Source organism: Solanum lycopersicum, chromosome 4, assembly GCF_036512215.1.
Source record: "Solanum lycopersicum chromosome 4, SLM_r2.1".
Lineage (NCBI taxonomy): Eukaryota > Viridiplantae > Streptophyta > Magnoliopsida > Solanales > Solanaceae > Solanum > Solanum lycopersicum.
In genome coordinates this window covers 4424146-4445647 of record NC_090803.1, presented here as the reverse complement: position 1 = coordinate 4445647, position 21502 = coordinate 4424146, and the positions used below count along the sequence as shown (strand labels likewise).

The window sequence follows — 21502 nt, the reverse complement described above, 5'->3', positions numbered from 1 at the left end:
ACTCATGGGCATATGTAGTAACATTATGTTCAGCAAGTTCGCTCGTGCAGCTTAAAGCTCAGAGCATTTCTTGCTTCAAGCCTACTTGTTACTGATTCTCCAACCAAGCACACAAGATGGGCATGCACAATGCTATTTTCTAGGCAAAGTAGTTTCTGTTTATAGGTTTCTTCCATTAGAACTACAGTCCAGTTTAATACTTAAACCACGACTGAAAAAACATCTCGTGCAAAAAAGCAACATAACCAAAGGAATGACGAGAAGTAGCTAAACATACTGTGTTTGTGTCTGCGTGCGAGTATATGTTGTACCTCAATTCAGGCTGTTTTTATTTTCTTATGGTGGGGAAAGGTGGAAAAGGAAGTAACTTAAGTGCATGGTAAAGAAATAATGATGCTCAAAGTGACAAGATGTTCCTGGACTTCACGAGTAACAATAAGAATGTATTAAAGACTATAAAAGTTCTCTGAATAGATGAGACTTAAAAGAGTATGATCAATGAAAAGAAAACAATGATGCTCAATGTAAGAAGATAACTCCTTGATTTCATGAGTAACAATATAACATGGATTAAAAAGTATTGAAGTTCTCTGAGAAGAAGAGACTTTAGAGAGTAAGGTGATTGGGAACGACAAGCCAGTAGTATAACTAACCAAGTTCTACTTCCCCACAAACTATAAGCACTTAACATAAACAAAGACACTCACACACTCAACATTCAATTCCACCAGCTCGGCTTCTGAAAACATCAAGCCCCATCTCTGTAGGATCAGTTGCTTGCAGCTCTACCTGGAATCCATCAAGCTCTCTCTTGAACCTGTCTTTGGAGCTTGCATAAATCATCTTGCTTCTCACCCTTGCTGTGTCAGGTGACCTTCAACAAAAGACAAAACAAAAGGTCATGATAACCAAGAGTATAAACCGACAAGATGATAGTTTATATCACCAAATTTGAGTCAAACATACCAAGCAATGAAGAATATTCTGCTCTTCTGGCAGTTTTCTTCTGTCATGAAATCAAAGTCATAGACAGCGTATCGACACTCATCAGCAGGGAGGCCTGCAGCGAAATCCTCATAGCTTTCAGTTGGTTCGCCAAGCTTTTCCACAATAACCTGCTTTTGCTTCTCTTCAATCTTATAAATGATGAAACGGTAAGTTCTTTTTGCCTTCAACTCTAAAAACTTCAGCTTGCAATCATCATGCACAGCCATCCCAGATGCTGCGTTAGCCTACAATTTTTTGTAATATACAATATTATCTCAGACGTTCTATAATGCAACACATTGAACAGAAACACAGGGGAATAGTAATGGGATAACTACCCTATCTAGATCAACAAGTTCGTCTTAGACCTATAAATCATTAGGTTAAAATTATCCAATCAGTCCAATCACACTTCCAGATAATCCGCCTCCCCTAAGAACAAAGAATCAACAAAACGAAGAACAATGAAAGAAACCAAAGCCTGCAGCATTTCAGATCTTCAAGTCCTATTCATTACTTCTAGAATTTATCTTGCCCACTTAAAATATCTCCACCAAATGACTGTGAAGAAACAAATTACAAGAGAAAGATGACAATTCCATTTCCAACCTAACCATAATTAGGTTGGTCATTCTTCAATTCTTCTGCCTCAGAAGAGGGATGGGGAAGAGCAGTGGCATCAACCTGTGAGACCTTACTACCACATCAATAAAATTAATAAAAGCTCCAAATGCAACTTCCAAGGTACAAGTGTTCCAGCACTAGAAACTTTGTATAATCAACGCCAGCGTCACTTCATAAATTTCAAGTTAACTTAAAACTGATTTTGGGTGTTTCGAACCTCAATGAAATTCTATGAATAGAGTAAAGCGCTGATAGAACTTAGTAGGCACTTGGACATGCATAATTTGCAAAATCATGTTTGTTTAACAATTTGTCTATTATTTCAGCTTCAACTTGAAATATAGAATCTGACGCTCAATAACTGGTTTAGGAGTATTTCAAGTAAAATAATGATTTCATTCCAGCTACAACTTCAAAAAGAAAAACGAAATCCAGCTTCAACATCAAATATTCATTTTTCAGTCAACCAAAAATTGTCAAGACGCAGCCTTATTTCCCAATGCTAGCAAGAAATTTTATCCAATAAAACATAGATCCACACTCCTATTCTGAAATCTGAGATTTACCCTGGATTTTTTCATAATCAAGCTAGCAAGACTAGAAGTTCTACCAAGAACAGTATCTAGATGAGCAAAACACAAAAGGGTTATAATCAAACACACAGAAGACTCTGCATGCAAGACAGGCCTGTAGGCTGTAGCAAAGAACTCACAATTCAAACCATGATCTCACCAAAATTATCAACAATAACAACTAACTAACCCAGTGTAATCCCACACGTGAGGTTTGGACCAAAAGAATCAAACATTTTTTAAAAATCAGTTGGAGCTGGTTGTCCATACAATTTTCTTTCAACACCATTTTTCATTATACATTGAATTGATTTTTAAAAAAATTTCAAGTTAAAGAGTTCCACAAAACATTTTTATTAGTGAAACAAAAAAATCTTTCCCAAGCAAAAAATTCCAACTTTTTCCAACTTAAATGCATGTTCTAACACAACTTCAATTCCCAAATAGAACTTTTCCAACTTATACTTCAAAGCACTATTTTTACATTTAATCAAATACATCACAGTTTTAATGTCCAACCACTACTAAGCAACATTGAAACAAAGATCTAAATAATGATTTAACAAAAAAAAAAAGAGCTCTTCATAGCTCAAAACCAATAGATCCCACATCAATCTAACAAATAAACTGAATCAGATCCATAAAACACTAAGCAATCAGCAACCCAAACTCAAAATTTTCATCAAAATTACAGAAAAATCATGTCTATTATACATATACTTTATAGATCGAAGTAATGCTAAATAAAAATCTTTAATATATAAAATTTTCGTATATAATAAAGTTTATATATACAAAATAAAATCGACTAACCATGATTGAGGCGAGAAAACAGATTTGAAAAAGATGAGAAAAATGGAGAAAATTTAGGGCTCCGATAAAATTGGTATTTGGGGGAAAATGAGACCAGATACGAAGAAGAGGGGTTCTTGTTTTTTATCTCTTTTTTTCTTTTTTCGGAGATGCGATTATTCAAATATATATTTATCTTTTTTTTCTTTAATTAAAATCTTGATTATAATTTTGCATATTAAATATTTTTAACGGAAATTCAATTAATTTATCGAATAACTCTTTTAATATAATTTTAGGTTAGTCTTAATTTTCAAAGTGTGATATGTTACCCAATGTATTATGCATGGTGACATTGATATTTTTAGAAAATCTTTTTACCCTTCTTACAACTTTTTTTTTTTAGGGGGGGGGTGTTGTGACTTTGAATTTAATGTGTGAAAATAAGGAAAGTTTGAATAAATCTCTCTTATTTTGATATTGATATTATAATGTTCGTTGTTCTAAACGAATAATGTTTATTGCGTAAAATCAATCACGTGATGATCCTACTTGTAGCTAAATAAAAGTTATCCAATGTAAAATTGTTGAGGAAAATTGATGTAAAATATTATAATTTATTATGTTCTATTACAATACGAGATTTGAGTTTCAGATTGATATTAATGTAAGCTACTAACAAGGGTTGTGATAGATTATGAAGTGTAAGTACTTCTTATCTTTAATTAAGAGGTTTTTAGTTCGGGTCTCGTTGCGTATGGAGAGTTACCTTTATTAGGAAGCATTTTGCTCCCTGATGTATGACTTCCAGCACAAATTTATATTTAGATGGACTCCAACGCGGGTACCAAACATCTGGTAGGAAATAATTTTTTGTAGAAAAAAGTCTAATATATCCCTTAACTTTCATGTAGAGTTGATATACCCACGTCATGAAAGTGACTCATATATACCCTTATTGTTATACGAATGACTCACATATACGATTTTCCTCTAACAGAAGAGATTTAATTTTATTTTATTTTTGAAAAAAGATAAAATACATATGGGATATATTTGATCCTTCTCACACATAATTTTTTTGGACTTTTTCGTTTGAACGACAAATTTAAATTTATCATTTTGATGGTCAAGTTTATTTATATTTAACTAGTTCTCTTCTAAAATTTATCATAGATACCCAATTTTTAATTTTATTTTACAAATACAAACTAAATTACAATATTACCGAAAAAATTGATTTAAATTTTTTTATTTAAACTAAAGAATAAAAGAAAAAAAATAAGAAACTCGAATAATAAAAATCAAAGAGGTCAAAAACAATTATTACATGAAAATTTTTTATAATGTACCTTAATTTTGCTAAAAGGATTAAAAAAACTATTCTACCTATCCATAATTACTTATCCTCTTTTGCATAACACACCTATTAAGAAAATAATTATTGACATAACGAATTTATCATTTTACCTCTATGAATTGTAAAATGGATGAATTAAAAATTAAGTTTATCAAGAAGTTCAACCGTTTTCAAAATAATTAATTGAGGCTATAATGGGTCAAAAAAGTTTCATTTCTTGATTTGTCAAAATTAACAAGTAATCAAAGAAAAAGGAAAAAATGGACAAGTAACAAGAGGGAGAGGGAATAATTTTTCCACTTCTGTTAAATGAATCATAGCTCGATAATGATATATATCAACTATTTGTATAACAATAAAGTATATATAAATCACTTTCACGATAAGATATATATCATTTCTAAATGGTAAAGTTAACAATCTATGGTAATACCATTTTTTTTAAAAAAGAAATTATTTGTATAATAGAAAAACAATTTGGAGGAACAAATGGTCCACTTCCCCAAATAATACAAATACCAATACAAAGCAAAAGTCGCACACCAATATACACTTGGGCTTTGGTAGATTTTTTTCTACCATCTCACAATTTTTCTTCCCCTTCAGCCCAATGTCGCCGGCGACTTTCTGACCTGCTCGATAACCTCCGTCTCTCTCTCCGTTCGGTGCGTTTTTTTGTTGAATTTACGAATTTCATTCTTTTTGTTATACAATTAAAGCCTGATTCATTTGCATTTTGTGTGTTTACAGAAACAGATTTCTAGGGTTTTGGATTGTTGATTCAAATTTATACATATCGGAATAAGACGATGGCAGCTCCACCAGCTAGGGCTCGAGCAGATTATGATTATCTCATCAAGCTTCTCCTCATTGGCGATAGCGGTTAGTTTGCTTTTGATTTGTTCCTTTTCTTATCACAAGTTAATCGAATCCATTTTCAGGCAAATAAGGTTTTAGAAAAGAAGAATAACACAATAAATCTTATCAATTGGGGAAAAAAATTGTATCTTTACGTGAAATTGGTGAGATTTGGTTAAGATGGGCTTCGGGTAATGTGGTAAAGCACATTTCTTCCCTTATGTCCAAACCTGGGTGGGCGGAGTTGCCTGGTACTTGTGTTGGTGGAAGGTAGCAAGTACCCGTGATGGTTTAAGATGTTATTTGACATGTCACAATAGAAAAGAATATGTTTAATCGACTTGGATTTCTATACTAATGAAAATGGAATAGAATATAAAAGTTATGGTTGATTTGATGGAACAAACATAATATATAAGTTCAAATTTTTTAGTTGTTTAATCTAATTTGAGATCTTGAAAGTAGTATTTAAAAATGGAGTTGTGTGACATAATTTAAAATGTTATAGAGCATGAAAAGTGTCATATAAATTGGACCAGAGAGAGTAAGTTTTATCATTTGTTGTGAGGTGTTCTCTCATGGTCTGGAGCTCCTAAAGTGCAGCCATAGTGATGCTCCAATTCAACATTTTTCTAATCAATTGCTGTCCAATTTGATATTCCTTACGGTTATACTATGTTCCGTTTCTTTTTTAAGTTAAGCTCATGCTAAATAGTTCTAGTCTTTGCTTGCAATTGAGGGATGGGGCACTGACAAATGCATTTTCAGCAATCTGAGTTCATAAGTCTCCAGTTTCCTTGTGAAGCCTCTTAACCTCAAGTGTCCAGAGATGTGTACTGATTAGTTCATCATTCTTAGCTTACTTTTTGTTCTTTCTATGATTAATTTTGTTGTGTTCTCTAGGAAATTTGAATATGGATTTGGATGGTCTTCTGTGAAAGTCAGTTCAAAAAGCTTTTTTTGGTATTCTCTTACTTTTAAAATTAAAATTAAAATTTCAAAGCTGTGTCTCAAGGATGACACAACTTTTATTTCTGTAAATTTAGAGTAGTAGGAACATGGGAGATACTTCAATTTTAGAAGGCTTAGTGAAACAACAAGGGTGCTGCATCTAATTCTGAGTTGACCACCAGCTTCTTTACCTTTCTCCTTTTCTGGGAAAAAAATTGACGCGGATATGAGAATCACTCAGATTTATAGAGATATTACATCCATAAATTTATACTCCCCACCTCAGTATCTTTGGACATTTGTTCTTTCACCATACTTGATGGATCACTTTGATAATATGATAAATGGATGTCTCACATCCGTGTTTGGTAAACTTGACCAGCTTCGACCAAAATGCTTGATTTGTTCATTGATTCACCTAAGTGCATACTGCATCCAACACCCTTTTCACTCCAGCCCTCATATATGAACAACCTAAGAGATAAAAAGGTACTAATAGGATTCATCCTAGGCCGAACTTGGTCAGTTACCACAACCTCTCCCTGTTTATTCCTCATCTTTAACTGAATCTAGAACACACAAACGAAAGGTTGAACTTTTATAGAGTTGCTGAAACATAAATGTTCCTACTTCAAATAGTTTTGAAATTAATTAAAGGACAATTTCAATATGTTGTTACTATATTCACATAGTGACTAGAGTACCATTAGTTACAGGTTGAACTTTAGGTACTTATCATTGTTAGGCAAGATCTTCCATGAACAGGCTTCTAGAAAGGATTTCTAGTTAAGATGCAAAATTTGAATATGAAGGTCAAGGCCACAACCTTTTTAAAAAAACTGATTTTAGTAGTAATACATTTGAAAACCTGAAGTATTTTAATGAGAGGAGCGAGGATGGTTATTTTGTCCATATGATAGACGGAAATTGGCCATAAATATGATCAAACTCTCATTCTAAGCACAAGAGACTCATTGTTGAATTGGTAGGAAGATGCGACAGTTTCACTATATTTCTAGACACTAAGTAGGTTGCTTATTTATTTATTACCAAAGAATAGAGGATATTTTCCATGTATAACATCAATTATCAGTTCCTTACACTTAATGATGGTTATATTTATAGGTGTGGGAAAGAGTTGTTTACTTCTGAGATTCTCAGACGGATCCTTCACAACAAGTTTCATCACAACTATTGGGTTTGTATCCTTGACTCTCTCTCCTCTGGAGCTACTACTTAGATTGTGTTTCAGACACCGAAGTACATCTTTTCGGATTACTGCAATACAGTTAGTTCTTTTTCCTTTGGCAAGACTATCGTTTTAGTCAAATGATGCAGAAATTTGAGGTGTTACTCTGATAATTGAAGAAGTTTCCAAGAAACTGTGAAAAAGTTATACGCCAATGATCTTTGAAATGTAGCAGGAAAATATTGTGCTGGAAAAAAAGAGTAGAAAAAATGTGCTCTCTTGTGCAGGATGCTATATGAACTGTCTAGTTTGGGATCGTCATTCTTGAAAAATAAAGTGAATTTATACCTCATTGCACTGATTATTGCCTCCTCTCAATCTTTTTCCTGGCTTTTACTTTTCCTCCTCCTCCTTCATATTTACCGGATTGCTCTGCTTTTACAGAATTGATTTTAAGATAAGAACAATTGAACTTGATGGCAAGCGGATTAAGTTACAAATTTGGGATACAGCTGGTCAAGAGCGTTTCCGCACTATCACAACAGGTATATCCAAACCCAGTGAGTCGAGTGTTGTTGGATTGAAATGTTTCCAGTCCTAGCTTTTTGCAAGGGTGAAAAGAAATAAAGATTACTAGTTCTGGATCTGCAGATGTCCTAGGATGTTAGCTCCTTGCAACGGTTAAATGAAACAAAGACTTTTTGTTGTGTAACTTGTGTCCTAAATAAATAGAGTTTGGAGCGGCTATATGTAGTGACCATATTGATTTGAAGCTTGTCAATGGTTAATGATTCCTTTTATCAGGGGTATTGGATAACTTGTATATGCACATACTTTAATTTTTCAAAATGTACTTTACCACATAATTGGGAAGTTTCTCAGCACTTATGAAGTCTTTGGAATAAAATTGCTAGGGGATTGAATTAAAAGGTCTCTTCAAATGTGAAATTTTCTTTCATTTTCAATTTGTGTCTCATTCAAGTTTGAATTTGGTTGTTCACAGCGTATTACCGAGGAGCAATGGGGATTCTGCTGGTGTATGATGTCACGGACGAGTCTTCTTTCAATAGTAAATGCTCTCACTAGCTTGCGTCAATGCTCTTCTTTTGTAACTTCGATTTTTTTCTCAATTCATTTTTTCGCTACCTGCTTATATATGTAGACGTTCTATCGTTCAGTGTGATCTTTCTTTTGCTGAGAGATGTGATAATTTTGTTCCAATTTTGAGCTTAAGCTGGTTTTATGGTCTCAAGTTGCAGTTGCATGACCACCTTTCAAAAATTGCTCTTTGATAACCAGATTCAGCATTTGCCAGAGCAGATTTAACTTAATTGTTTAATGTTTAACTGAACCATTCAGACATCAGGAACTGGATTCGCAACATAGAGCAGCATGCTTCTGATAATGTCAACAAGATTTTGGTCGGGAACAAGGCTGATATGGATGAAAGCAAAAGGGTAATTATTATATTTATGAAAATTGTAACCATTGGAATTTCTTGTCCCAACTTCTTTGATCAATTACTTCTTTTCTGATTCACAAGAGTTTCCATTAGATGTTATCGATATTATTATTCCTTTTTCCTATCTAGGCTGTGCCAACTTCCAAAGGTCAAGCTCTTGCTGATGAATATGGCATTAAGTTCTTTGAAACAGTAAGTCCAATTCTTTCTGATGTAGAAATTGAAAGTTTTTTCGGATGTAGTAAAGTTCAGGTCACTGATAAATGACAATATCTACTGCAGAGTGCAAAGACAAACCTGAATGTCGAAGAAGTTTTCTTTTCAATTGGTAAGGATATCAAGCAAAGGCTTTCAGAATCTGATTCCAAGACTGAGGTACGCAGATAGTTCCTTCGCCTTCCATTATTCTTTTCTTTCAACGAACTCGAGTTATTAGTACATCTCGTGTATGAATATGTCCTCTCTGTTCGTGCAGCCTCAGTCAATCAGGATCAACCAATCCGATCAGGCAGGAACTGCTGGTCAAGGTGCCCAGAAGTCATCTTGCTGTGGTTCGTAAGCCGAGTTGGCTACTGTTTTCTTGATTGCACTTGGATGTACAAATTGGTGGGGATGAAAAACTGATCCTTGTGAACTTCATTACCATTTATCTGCCATTGGATGGCAAGTTTGGTGTGTCAAAGGCCTTTTCTACTTTATATTTGGAATCTATTTGTCATATACAGCTTAATAGCCTTTGTTTGGTTATTGTTCTTTGTTATCTATGTCTCTTAGGATTTCATCTCCTTTCCTTGTTTTAATCATGAAACTATTAGCTTTTGCTTTGATTTAGAAGGTGAAAGAAAAATATAATGCATGCATGAGTTATAACCTAATTTTTTTTTCTTCCTCAACAGACTCTCAATTAAATCTTAGACTAATAATAGCTACGCTTCAGTCCCGAATAAGTTGTTTTGTCAATGTGAATAGTTTACTCATATTTTATTTAAGATCTAACTCATATTATCATCGCACTTAGCGCGTGATGATGGTAGTCCGCATTAGCTTGTGACTTTACACTAACTTGTCGATTTCATAATAAATTGAGACTAAAACGTTGCTGTCTAAGATAATTTCCAAAAACTGAAAAAAGACAAACATAATTTCTATTAATTTACAATACAGGAATTTACATTTTTACTCAATTTTATAGTGGGGAAATCATATATATAAGCCATTTTATGTCATTTTTAGTGTTCCACTCTTAGTTTTGAAAACGATAAGATTCAACTGAAGAACATTTTTTACGTTAATAGATCTTGTATAAATATAACTTAAATTAATCGATCCCTAAAAGTAGCGCAAAATACCGAATAGAAAAATAAAAATCAGAAGCAATATCATAATTCTGTAAATAAAATAGGAAAAAAATAAATAAAATTGAAAGTGATCTATTTTCTTTAAAATTAATAATAATGAAAATAAATAAAGAAATAAAATGTACTGTGCCTTTGACAAGTATTGGTTTCCAGATCACACTTGTGGCTTAACACGCACAGGAAAAGACCATTTACATGGGGCAGTTTATTTTGAAAAAGATGGATATTATATAAAAAAAAAATAAATTATTTTTGACAAATAAAATAAAATTTTATAATATAATAATAATATAAAAAATTAATAGTCAAACCATAATAAATAAAACCAACACATCACACAAGTCTTTGATCCCTACCTATTAACTTATATATTGCAACTTTAAAATTAAAAAATTATTCGTATCGAGTATTTATATTTTCGATAAATTAAAAGTTTATTAAAAATAATAATTTTGAACAATGAATTATCTTTTATTGTATTATATAAAATATGTTATAAAATCAAGCTCATAAGAGATATAATTATAAAGAGAAGAAGAGAAGAGATGTAGATAAAAGAAGAGGAATTTTCTTATTATTCAAGTGTATTCAAGTCTCATATGTATCTATTTATTATGATACTTAATATGGTAACCTTTGGAGTGATTTCTCACTCTATTTACTATTGTAATATATACATATGAGACTTGAATACACTTGAAGAAAATTTCCCTTCTTCTATCTATCTCTTTTGTCTCTTTCTCTTGATTTTATAACAAAATATATTTTATTCACAATTATTATTATAACAATTTTTTGTTTTTAACTGTCCAAAAATTATATTTTGCAGGGAATAATGGTGACTGGTGAGGTTCGAGAAGAGATGGAAAAAGTATTGTTAAAATATTAAATGCTGATTGCTCAACTTTGAACGTGGCTTCGTCCACTCTCTAGAAAGTCATTATATTCGCTTCGCTCAACCCATAAAACTTGTTAACTCTTCAAGGTATTTTTCGAATCTTCTTCTATATTTTCACTTTCAGTTCATTAATTTCAATGCTGCTCGTAAGTTGCTACAATTCAGTGTAAGTTTTGTTCGATTTCAGTTTTTTAATTGTGATTTTTCTACTGTTAAATCTGTTTTTTTGGAGATTAAAATTTTAGATCATTTTCAATGATGTGATTCAGTGTAAGCTCTGTTCGATTTGAATTATTTGGTTTCGAATTTATCTGTAGTTTTTTTTTCTATTTTTTTTTTTGGAGATAAGAGTTGTAGATCATTTTCAATGCTGCTCGTAAGTTTTTTTTTTGTTTGTTAAATTTGTAATTATGATTCAGTGTAAGTTCTGTTCGATTTGAATTATTTGATTGTGAAATTTTACTGGAAAATTTGCTTTTTCCAGTTAGTTTTTTTTGGAGATTAGAGTTTTAGATCATTTTTATTGTTGCTTGTTTTTTTTTTTCTTTACAAAAATAATAATGATTCAATGTAAGCTCTGTTCGATTTGAATTTTGTGATTTGGAAATTATACTGTAGAATCTGGTTTTTCTAGTTAGTTTTAGTAGTCTTTGGGAGATTAGAGTTTTAGATCCTGTATCGTTTGCGTAGCTGTTGAAGGAGGACTGTTGGATCGTGACTTTTTCTGCTTTTATAGGACTGGTGTTAAACTTCATTTTGCCATTCTTATGCTACCGATTTTATATGTTCTTATCTATTTTCATTTTTCGGTTGATTATTTTAAAATGCTGTTTGTAATTTATTACAAGTCAGTGTAAGCTTTGTTCGAATTGAATGATGAGATTTTGAGTTTTGCTGAAAATCTGCTTTTTCCAGTTGTTTTTTGTCTTTACTGTAAAATCTGTTTTTTTTTTCAGTTAGGTTCGGTCAATTGTAGAGATTAGGATTTTCGATCCTTCAGCATTTAAATAGCTTTAGCAGGAGGACTGCTGGATAGTAAAATTTTGCTTTTATAGGAGTAGTGCTTAATACTTCAACTTACCGCATCTAACGTTGCATAGATTTACTATGTTCTCATGTATTTTTGTTTTCAGTTGATTGTTTTCAATGCTGCTCTTAGTTTAGTACAATTCCGTGTAAACTCCATTCAATTTGAATTATAAGGTTTTTGAAATTTTACTCTAAATCTGTTTCTCCGTGTTAGATTTGGTCGTGTTTGGAGATCAGGATTTTCGATTCTTCAGTGTTTGAATTGCTTGAGCAGGAACATTGCTGGATCATAAAATTTGCTTTAATAGCTGTGGTGCTTAAAACTTTAAATGGTGAAGGGATTTGTTTTCTACTAAAGCTAAACTATCACAATAGACTGTCTGAATCCTCTACCAAATTTTCTTTTTTGATAGCCGCGGTTCTTGCATGCACCTTGACTACTTCCATGGTACCTGCTACCTCCCATTAGTACCTGCTCTACCCATAAAGGCAGCTTAGACACATGCGAAGAAATCACCTAGTGTTTTGCTTCTTCTAAGATTTGAACCTGAGATCTTATGGTTATCAATCCAACTCTAAGCCAAACCCTTGGGTGCTGAATCCGATATAATTATTGTGCTTCATTTGGGCACATTTCATGCTCATCCTTAAAGCTAAACTATTCAAATTATTCAACCAAGGAAACCTCAATCCCAAACTAGTTGGATTGGATGTATGAATCCTTGGTTATCATTTTTCTCTATTCTGGCTTATTTCATTCACTAAATGTCCAAAGCTGAACCATTTTATCAATCAACCACACCTCAATACCAAACTAGTTGCCGTTGACTGTATGAATCCTCAATAACAATTTTGGGCTATGCGGGCCCATTTATCCTAATACTGCAAACTAGACCGTGGAGGCTACTTACATTCTAGAAATTGATCTTAAATGTTGATTAGTATCTGTCTATTTGCTGCTTTTCCATTTGAATTATTGATTATTTTGTTTCCTGTTACTCTTACTAGGTCATTTCTCAAGGTATAATGATTGTGTGTTGAAGTTTTGTTCGTTGAGGGTTTATCGGTACTTTTGAAGACTTTTAAATTCGATTTGAGGGCTTGATTTACAGAAATGGCATGGTTTAGAGCTGGGTCTAGTGTGGCAAAGCTTGCCATTAGAAGGGCTGTGTCTCAGGGTGGCTCTTATGTGCCAAGAACTCGCATTATTCCATCACAAAGCAGATATTTTCATACCACAGTTGTCAGGCCAAAAGCTCAAGCTGCACCAGTCCCGAGGCCTGTACCACTTTCTAAGTTGACTGATAGCTTCTTAGATGGCACTAGCAGTGTCTACCTTGAAGAGCTTCAGCGTGCTTGGGAGCAAGATCCAAGTAGTGTAGATGAATCTTGGGACAACTTTTTCAGGAATTTTACTGGCCTAGCTGCCACATCTCCTGGGATTTCTGGCCAAACAATTCAAGAAAGCATGAATCTTCTGTTGCTTGTTAGAGCTTATCAGGTTAATGGTCATTTAAAAGCCAAATTAGACCCATTGGATCTGGAGGAGAGGGATATCCCCGATGTTTTGGATCCAGTATCATATGGGTTCACTGAAGCTGATCTTGACCGAGAGTTCTTCCTTGGTGTTTGGAGGATGGCTGGTTTCTTGTCTGAGAATCGCCCCGTGCAAACCTTGAGGGCGATTTTGACAAGGCTTGAGCAGGCTTATTGTGGCAGCATTGGTTTTGAGTACATGCACATTTCTGATCGTGATAAATGTAATTGGTTGAGAGAACGAATTGAAACTCCTACACCCAGGGAGTACAACCGCGAACGACGTGAAGTTATTCTTGACCGGTTGATGTGGAGTACTCAGTTTGAGAACTTCTTAGCCACCAAGTGGGTGGCAGCCAAGAGATTTGGGCTTGAAGGTTGTGAGACTTTGATTCCTGGCATGAAGGAGATGTTCGACAGATCAGCAGATCTGGGAGTTGAGAGCATAGTAATTGGGATGCCACATAGAGGTAGATTAAATGTTTTAGGTAATGTTGTTCGAAAGCCACTAAGGCAAATTTTTAGTGAGTTCACCGGTGGTACAAAACCTGCGGATGGAGCTGGTTATGTGGGAACTGGTGATGTCAAGTATCACTTGGGAACTTCTTATGATCGCCCTACTAGGGGTGGTAAGAGAATTCATCTATCTTTAGTTGCAAATCCAAGTCACTTGGAAGCTGTGGACCCAGTTGTTATTGGAAAAACTAGAGCAAAGCAATATTATTCGAATGATGTGGATAGAACAAAGAATATGGGTATTTTGCTCCACGGTGATGGTAGCTTTGCTGGACAAGGTGTTGTTTATGAGACATTGCATTTAAGTGCTCTTCCAAATTACACAACTGGTGGAACCATTCATATTGTAGTGAATAATCAAGTGGCCTTTACGACTGATCCAAAGGCTGGAAGATCTTCCCAATACTGCACTGATGTTGCAAAGGCTTTGAGTGCTCCAATTTTCCATGTCAATGGCGATGATGTCGAGGGCGTTGTTTATGCCTGTGAACTTGCTGCAGAATGGCGACAGACATTCCACTCAGATGTTGTGGTTGATATTGTCTGTTATCGTCGATTTGGTCACAATGAGATTGATGAACCATCCTTCACCCAGCCCAAGATGTATCAGGTTAGTTTATCTTGACGTTCCTTGTGCTTTATGCAGAGTTATATTCTTTTCCGATTTTTCGGCTGAAGTTACTCATTTACCTTCCAGTTTTAAGTTATAACTGATGCAAATGAACAGTATAAATATGTTTACCTTCTCTGCGATCTTACTGGGCTTCTTCTGTTCCTTTTGACTGCAGTCATAGCATAATATTTTGTTCTCAATTGTGGTTACAGGTCATCAGAAATCATCCTTCTTCATTGGAGATCTATCAAAACAAACTCCTACAACATGGTCAAGTGACAAAAGATGATGTGGAAAAAATACATAACAAGATCAATACAATCCTTAATGAGGAGTTTGTTGCTAGTAAAGACTATGTCCCTCAAAAAAGAGATTGGCTTTCAGCCTTCTGGTCTGGATTTAAGTCACCTGCACAGCTTTCACGTGTTCGAAACACTGGGTATGGCTATTACTTTTCATCTTTCTGTAACTAGTGTAATTTGAACCTTGAATTATGAGACTCAAATTAAAAACACTGGTTTGCAGTGTCAAACCTGAGATCTTGAAGGATGTCGGGAAAGCAATTACCTCCCTTCCAGACGATTTTAAGCCTCACAGAGCAGTAAAAAGGATTTTTGATGACCGTAAGAAAATGATTGAGACAGGGGAGGGCGTTGACTGGGCAGTGGGAGAAGCTCTTGCTTTTGCAACATTGCTTGTGGAAGGAAATCATGTTAGGTTGAGTGGTCAGGATGTTGAGAGAGGTACTTTCAGTCACAGACATTCTGTTGTTCATGATCAGGAGACAGGGGCAAAGTACTGTCCTCTTGATCATGTTATGATGAACCAAAATGAAGAGATGTTCACCGTGAGTAACAGGTATATTCTGATGGTTGTTTGATTCATATCAGTGCTTGCAGTGTTTTATCATCGTTTATGTCAATTTCCATCTGGATATTTGTCTATGAATTTGAATTTTTAGTTTCTATTTGATCCTGGTGATTGTATCTAGTTGTGGCGGGTAGATTGCGTCACTTTGTCTTTTGCGAAAAGAGAAGTGCTTTTGGATGCTTATGAGACTATACTGCAACTGATCTTTGATGTCGTTGCAATTTTTTTATTTTTTTTTTAAATGGTAATTGTTTCTATTTCTGCAGAACAGTACATAGGCTGTATTGAAATCCGTATTTACATAAGGAACTCTAATAATACCGACCTATCCCTATAATGAGTCTTAAGACATCAATGATAGAGACGGTATCATTAAAGTAAATTTGATGACACCAATATGTCATTGCAAATTTTTTATCTGCCTAAGAACTTGATGAACATGCTGAAAAGTTGTAAGTGTTCAGAATGTTTCAACTCGTGCATTTGTAGCTAAGTACTTAACCTTTTGGAAATGACGTAACGATATATGTCTTTACCTTCTGAGCTCCAGTGCGTTGAAGGTGAAAAGTGCAAAAATGCACCAACATCTGTTGCGCCTTAAAGCTAAGATTTAGTGTGAATAGAGGCGGAGATTGAAGCAATCTCCTATAAACATGCAAATACAGACAAATATACATGTGGATATATGTTATGCTTGAAACATATATAAATTATCCTGAAATATGAATCATTTATTTTTCATATCAGAGAAGTGTAGAAAATTCATTTATAGAAAAGTAAAGCAATGTCATAGCAGTCTTCTGGATTCCTTCCACTGATTTTATTACTTAACTTTCTCACTCAATGTTTGCATGCTTTATTCCACCTTTAATTGTTTTCCCATGATAAAGTCACTTAGTAGCTTCTGTAGAATCCTTTAACTGATTATATTTCCAGCCCAGGGTCTTTTTTCTTGAGGTTTCCTTGGGACAACTCCTCTACCAGTCTTATTTATAAAGACTACATAAAGTCAGAGAGAAGGGAACCAAAGCCCAGCTTTTGCTCCCTCTTTCTAATAGAAAAGGCTTCCCTTCCCATTGTTGTAGTGACTTAAAGACTTCCATCAATTCAGTCTATTTGGTTCTTGAGATGGTCATCACTCCTCCTAGGACTAAAATAATAATCCCTGGCTGATGGGTTCACATCATCCTGATTATCATCCGGTACTGTTAACCAATAGTCATCCATTTAATGGCATACTCTCAATAATCAATTCGTTTATTTTCTTCATATTGCACGCTTGAACTATTTGTTATCTAAGATTTGAGTAACTACTAACTAATGCGGAGTGCCTATGAATTGATTCCATTATTGCAGCCATTAGTGTCAATAATTTAAGGATGTATTTAAGATTGATCTTCCTTAAGAGTTAAGATAGTTGCATTCATTACCTTCTCAAGGAAAAGATATCTGCAGTCATTTTAGCACAAGATCTTAATAGGATACAACCGATTGAGCACTGAATCTTGCTCTGAATCTGCGGGGTTTCTAGCATATTAGTAGTTCAATTATACCTTTCTTGGCCTTTTGGCAAGATCTGAGTTGAACCTATGTGTATATAATATACATTGGTATCTAAAAAAAAAGGCCAGCACATAAATTATAAAGTAATTTCAATGAATATTTTGAAAATGAAGCATGTAAGCATATAACATTCAGAAGTAGAACAAGGGAATGCAGAGGATCTAAAAACATAGTGATCAGTAGACTAACAGAACTAAAAATATAATTGACCGAAAAACTAAACAAATCCTACAAAGCTTCTCATTAGCAGAATTCTGTTTATACTGGAAATTCCATAAGCTTTTTTTCCTTGTACAACAACCAAAAATAAATAAGGACTGACATTTTAGCATATTTAGATTATTTTTAAATCATTCAATTATACATTTTGTATGCCGACCCCAATTTGTTTAGGACTGAGGCGTAGTTGTTGTTTTTTTATACATTTTATGGTTGTCTCAAATTGCCTGATATAAGGGCTGTAATGTATGACTCTTATGTATTGACCTTGTACTTCTGTGCAGTTCTCTTTCAGAGTTTGGTGTTCTTGGATTTGAACTGGGTTATTCCATGGAAAATCCAAATTCTTTGGTTCTTTGGGAAGCCCAGTTTGGTGATTTCGCCAACGGGGCTCAAGTAATATTTGACCAGTTCTTAAGCAGTGGAGAGGCCAAATGGTTGCGCCAGAGTGGGTTGGTTGTGCTTCTACCGCATGGTTATGATGGCCAGGGCCCTGAGCATTCCAGTGCACGTTTGGAACGTTTCCTCCAGGTACTATAGCTAATTTCCATTTCCATAAAGGGAATCACTTCTTATTTAAAGGCTTCCTTCTTCCTCTTTGGTTAAGGAGCATTAGCCCAGTCACATGAAATGAATATGATTTGACATGCTAACATTCTCTGGTAAAGAAAAAAGATCAAAATGCAACAGGTCTAGGGCATGTGAATATAATGAAAGCAATCGTTCCGTGATGCATACTAGATAGTAATAAGGTCAAGTACATATACCACACCAAGTTTGATGCATTTTGTATCTTTTAATCCTAGACAGTTTTGAAGGGCATTGTGTTTCGGTCTAACCTTCTTTATGGAATTGTTGCATCTTTCACTGTTTAGTTACGAGATCTTTATCTGTCTTTTGGTAGTGATTAGCTACATGTTACTATGTTATTTGACCATATGATACAATTTCAATTAGCTACATGGTGGGAAATGATGTTTGGGTTCTATATATCTTCTTCTCCAAAAGCAGGAAAGATCATCATTAATGAGCATGTGTTTCTTTGATAGTTCTAAAATATATTGTTACTTCTGTCCATTGCTTAATGTTACGCAATGATTTTTCATTGCAGATGAGTGATGATAACCCCTATGTCATTCCGGACATGGAACCTACATTAAGGAAACAGATTCAGGAATGTAACTTGCAGGTGGTGAATGTGACAACTCCTGCAAATTATTTCCATGTTCTCCGGCGTCAGGTATGTCGATTGCAAGTTTTTTTAATTTTTCTGAGCTCATACACATTTGTTTTTCTCATGAATTATTGTCACCTTCTCAGATTCATAGAGACTTCCGTAAACCTCTCATTGTAATGTCCCCAAAGAACTTGCTTCGTCACAAGGACTGCAAGTCAAACCTATCTGAGTTTGATGATGTCCAAGGCCACCCTGGTTTTGACAAACAAGGTACCAGGTTTAAGCGCTTAATAAAAGATCAGAATGACCACTCGGATCTTGAAGAGGATATCCGACGCCTGGTCCTTTGCTCCGGAAAGGTGGGTAATTAGTTTGTCGTATACTTGTATTTCCTCTTTAAGTTTGTCGATGTTCATGTCAGACACATATAGTTCATTTGTTTAGCATGTATAGAAGATTACATGACAGAAGTTAGATGGATAAAAAAATTTAGTTGACTTGTTTCACTCATTTTTTTTTAATAAAAGACTTTTAATGGATGTCCCTGAAAGGAGTAGGGGCTGATGTGTTTTTGTTTGTTCATTGTTCATTTGTGCTCACAAGTTGCCAGCATTGAAGTATACTTTCATAACTTCTCCCAGGTCTACTATGAGCTTGATGAGGAGAGAAAGAAAGTTGAAGGGAAAGACGTTGCAATCTGTCGGGTGGAACAACTTTGTCCTTTCCCATATGACCTTGTTCAACGTGAATTGAAGCGCTACCCAAGTATGTTCTCTGAAATAGTCTTAAAATTGTTCAGATTGCTAGTGTAATGTAATCTGTAATACTTGGTGTATTTGACATCATTTGATTTTCATGTTACCAGATGCAGAGATTGTTTGGTGCCAAGAAGAGCCAATGAACATGGGTGCATACCATTACATTGCACCACGTCTTTCTACTGCGATGAAAGCCCTAAACAGAGGTAACGTAGACGACATAAAATATGTAGGCCGTGCTCCTTCTGCAGCCACAGCTACTGGTTTCTACCAAGTTCACGTGAAAGAACAGACCGAGCTTGTCCAGAAAGCCTTGCAACAGGATCCAATTAGTTCTCCAGTCTGAAGCTGAGCCTCTGGTGTATTTCTTTGCACAAAGTACCTAGATTGATGCTGAAATAAATCTTTCAACTCCACAAACAGTATTTTATGGGTGGAAGTTTTCATTCTTTGGGGAACAGGGAAAAATATTATTTGTCCTCCTTTTTTTTTAACTTAGAATTGTACAAATAAAATGTCAGAAACAAGTCTCTGTTCCTCCCTTTTTTTATTCTTCCAAGAGAATGAAGTTCATGATTGGTGGTTTCGGAAAGTTTGCATACGAACCTATCCTCACTAGATCCCTAATTTGTGAAATCACACAGGATATGTTTTTGTCGTTGTTATGTTTTACTTCAGACTTCACTTATAGAATCACATGGGGTATGTTGTGTTTCACTCCAGTTTATCATTGACCAATTTTAAAGAAAAAAAAAAGAATGAATGCTATACTTGTTCTTTAATTTGTACATCTTTTTTCAATTGCTTGTTAGTATCTCCAAAGCTTGTATAATCTAATGTTCGTCATTACGCATAAAAGATGATGATTTTATTCTCTTTTCCTTTTTGTCAGTTGAAGCATATGATGCGCAACAGTAGTAGTGTAAAAGGGTACTTTGAAAATAGAAATTAGCAGATGCGGAATGAAGATTAGCAGTTTGGGGTTATTAACTTAATTTTTATTTGAGATTCACATGTTAATATACATATATTTATTTAATACAAATATAACATTTACGAGAAAGCTAATATTTTCATTCAAATCAATAAACTCTCACCTATCTCCGTCTCTGAAAATTAAGTCAATTTTTTCCAATTACAACATGGTGGAAAAAAAGTGATCACTTAAGTGTGTTCGATTGTGGGGTTTCCAAAATACGTCTTTATTCCATTCTTGTAGCCCCCCACCCCATACTCTATTTTTACGTCACGTAACATTCATTTAAAATATACATAAATATTTTTAGAATAATATTTCTTGTACCCATACTCTATTTTTACGTCACGTAACATTCATTTAAATTATACATAAATATTTTTAGATTAATATTTCTTGTACCCTTTACTTCAGTTAATTTCCTTTTTTATTGATTTTTGAATTATGAATAACAATACAATAAAATAGACTTATATCTTCCACTATAGTATACAATATAATAATATATTTATATTGTGCGATCATATAATAGGTAATTTTGCGTTTCATAATCACGAATATCATACAAGTGTTCAACAAAGCTAAAGAGTTAGAGGAATATGAAACTTATCCGAAACATGTTATTTTATTTGTTTTGTCTTTTTTGAAAGAATCATTAATTTATTAACCTTTAGTTAGGTGAGGAAATATTCGAGATAATTTCGTTTGATAGATACAATTTGCTTAATTATGTTTTATAGCTATAATTTTGTTAGATATTGGTATTTTTACAAATAAGGTAAGTCTATATAAATTCTGTATTTATACATTTAGAAGTTTTTCAAAACTCCTGTTTGTATATTTCACTTGTCATAGGAATTTTTCAGAACTCAATTTGTATACATTTTTTGTCAATATACAAACAAGGTAATTTATTATGATTTTTTCATAACTTATACAAATGGAACGTGTCAACAAATCGTATACAAATAGTTAGGGTAAGATATACAAAATCTTGATTTAGACAATTAGGGGTCGAATTATACAACTTATGAATTTATCAATTAGGAATCGAATAGCAAATTTTAAGAAACCGTAACCGCGAATCATAATTATCTGAAACTGTAGCGATGGAGCGTAATATACTATAAACGTTTGTCATTTGTATAATTTTTCCTAAAAGTATATATCCTCTTGAATTATTAGGGTAACTTT

The 21502-nt window shown here is 34.0% G+C and overlaps 3 protein-coding genes across 5 annotated transcripts; 2 read left to right on the top strand and 1 right to left on the bottom strand.

The window, feature by feature from the left end:
• Positions 1 to 525: 525 nt before the first annotated feature.
• On the bottom strand, positions 526 to 3188 carry LOC101264416 (actin-depolymerizing factor 2). Its single transcript, XM_004236710.5, has 3 exons — positions 2997 to 3188; positions 967 to 1232; positions 526 to 874 (listed from the first exon to the last, which is right to left on the bottom strand). Exons 1-3 carry the CDS (start codon positions 2997 to 2999, stop codon positions 712 to 714), a joined length of 432 nt encoding a protein of 143 aa, XP_004236758.1. The 5' UTR covers positions 3000 to 3188; the 3' UTR covers positions 526 to 711.
• A 1659-nt stretch (positions 3189 to 4847) lies between these two features.
• Positions 4848 to 9574, top strand: ypt2 (GTP-binding protein). Of its 2 annotated transcripts, none has more exons than NM_001311176.1 (9): positions 4848 to 5000; positions 5092 to 5217; positions 7270 to 7342; positions 7778 to 7878; positions 8337 to 8402; positions 8693 to 8790; positions 8925 to 8987; positions 9078 to 9170; positions 9271 to 9574. In NM_001311176.1, the coding sequence occupies exons 2-9, from the start codon at positions 5145 to 5147 to the stop codon at positions 9352 to 9354; spliced, it is 651 nt and encodes a 216-aa protein (NP_001298105.1). In that variant the 5' UTR covers positions 4848 to 5000; positions 5092 to 5144; the 3' UTR covers positions 9355 to 9574. The 2 variants fall into 2 exon arrangements, with proteins under 2 accessions (NP_001298105.1, NP_001233944.2); NM_001247015.2 differs by having other exon boundaries at positions 5086 to 5217.
• Positions 9575 to 10824: 1250 nt separating this feature from the next.
• LOC101264112 (uncharacterized) lies at positions 10825 to 19924 on the top strand. 2 transcript variants are annotated; one of them, XM_004236709.5, is made up of 9 exons: positions 10825 to 11138; positions 13089 to 14742; positions 14958 to 15184; positions 15271 to 15603; positions 17682 to 17928; positions 18509 to 18637; positions 18718 to 18933; positions 19216 to 19339; positions 19440 to 19924. In XM_004236709.5, exons 2-9 carry the CDS (start codon positions 13195 to 13197, stop codon positions 19676 to 19678), a joined length of 3063 nt encoding a protein of 1020 aa, XP_004236757.1. In that variant the 5' UTR covers positions 10825 to 11138; positions 13089 to 13194; the 3' UTR covers positions 19679 to 19924. The 2 variants fall into 2 exon arrangements, with proteins under 2 accessions (XP_004236757.1, XP_010319264.1); XM_010320962.4 differs by having other exon boundaries at positions 11083 to 11217.
• The last annotated feature ends 1578 nt before the right edge of the window (positions 19925 to 21502 follow it).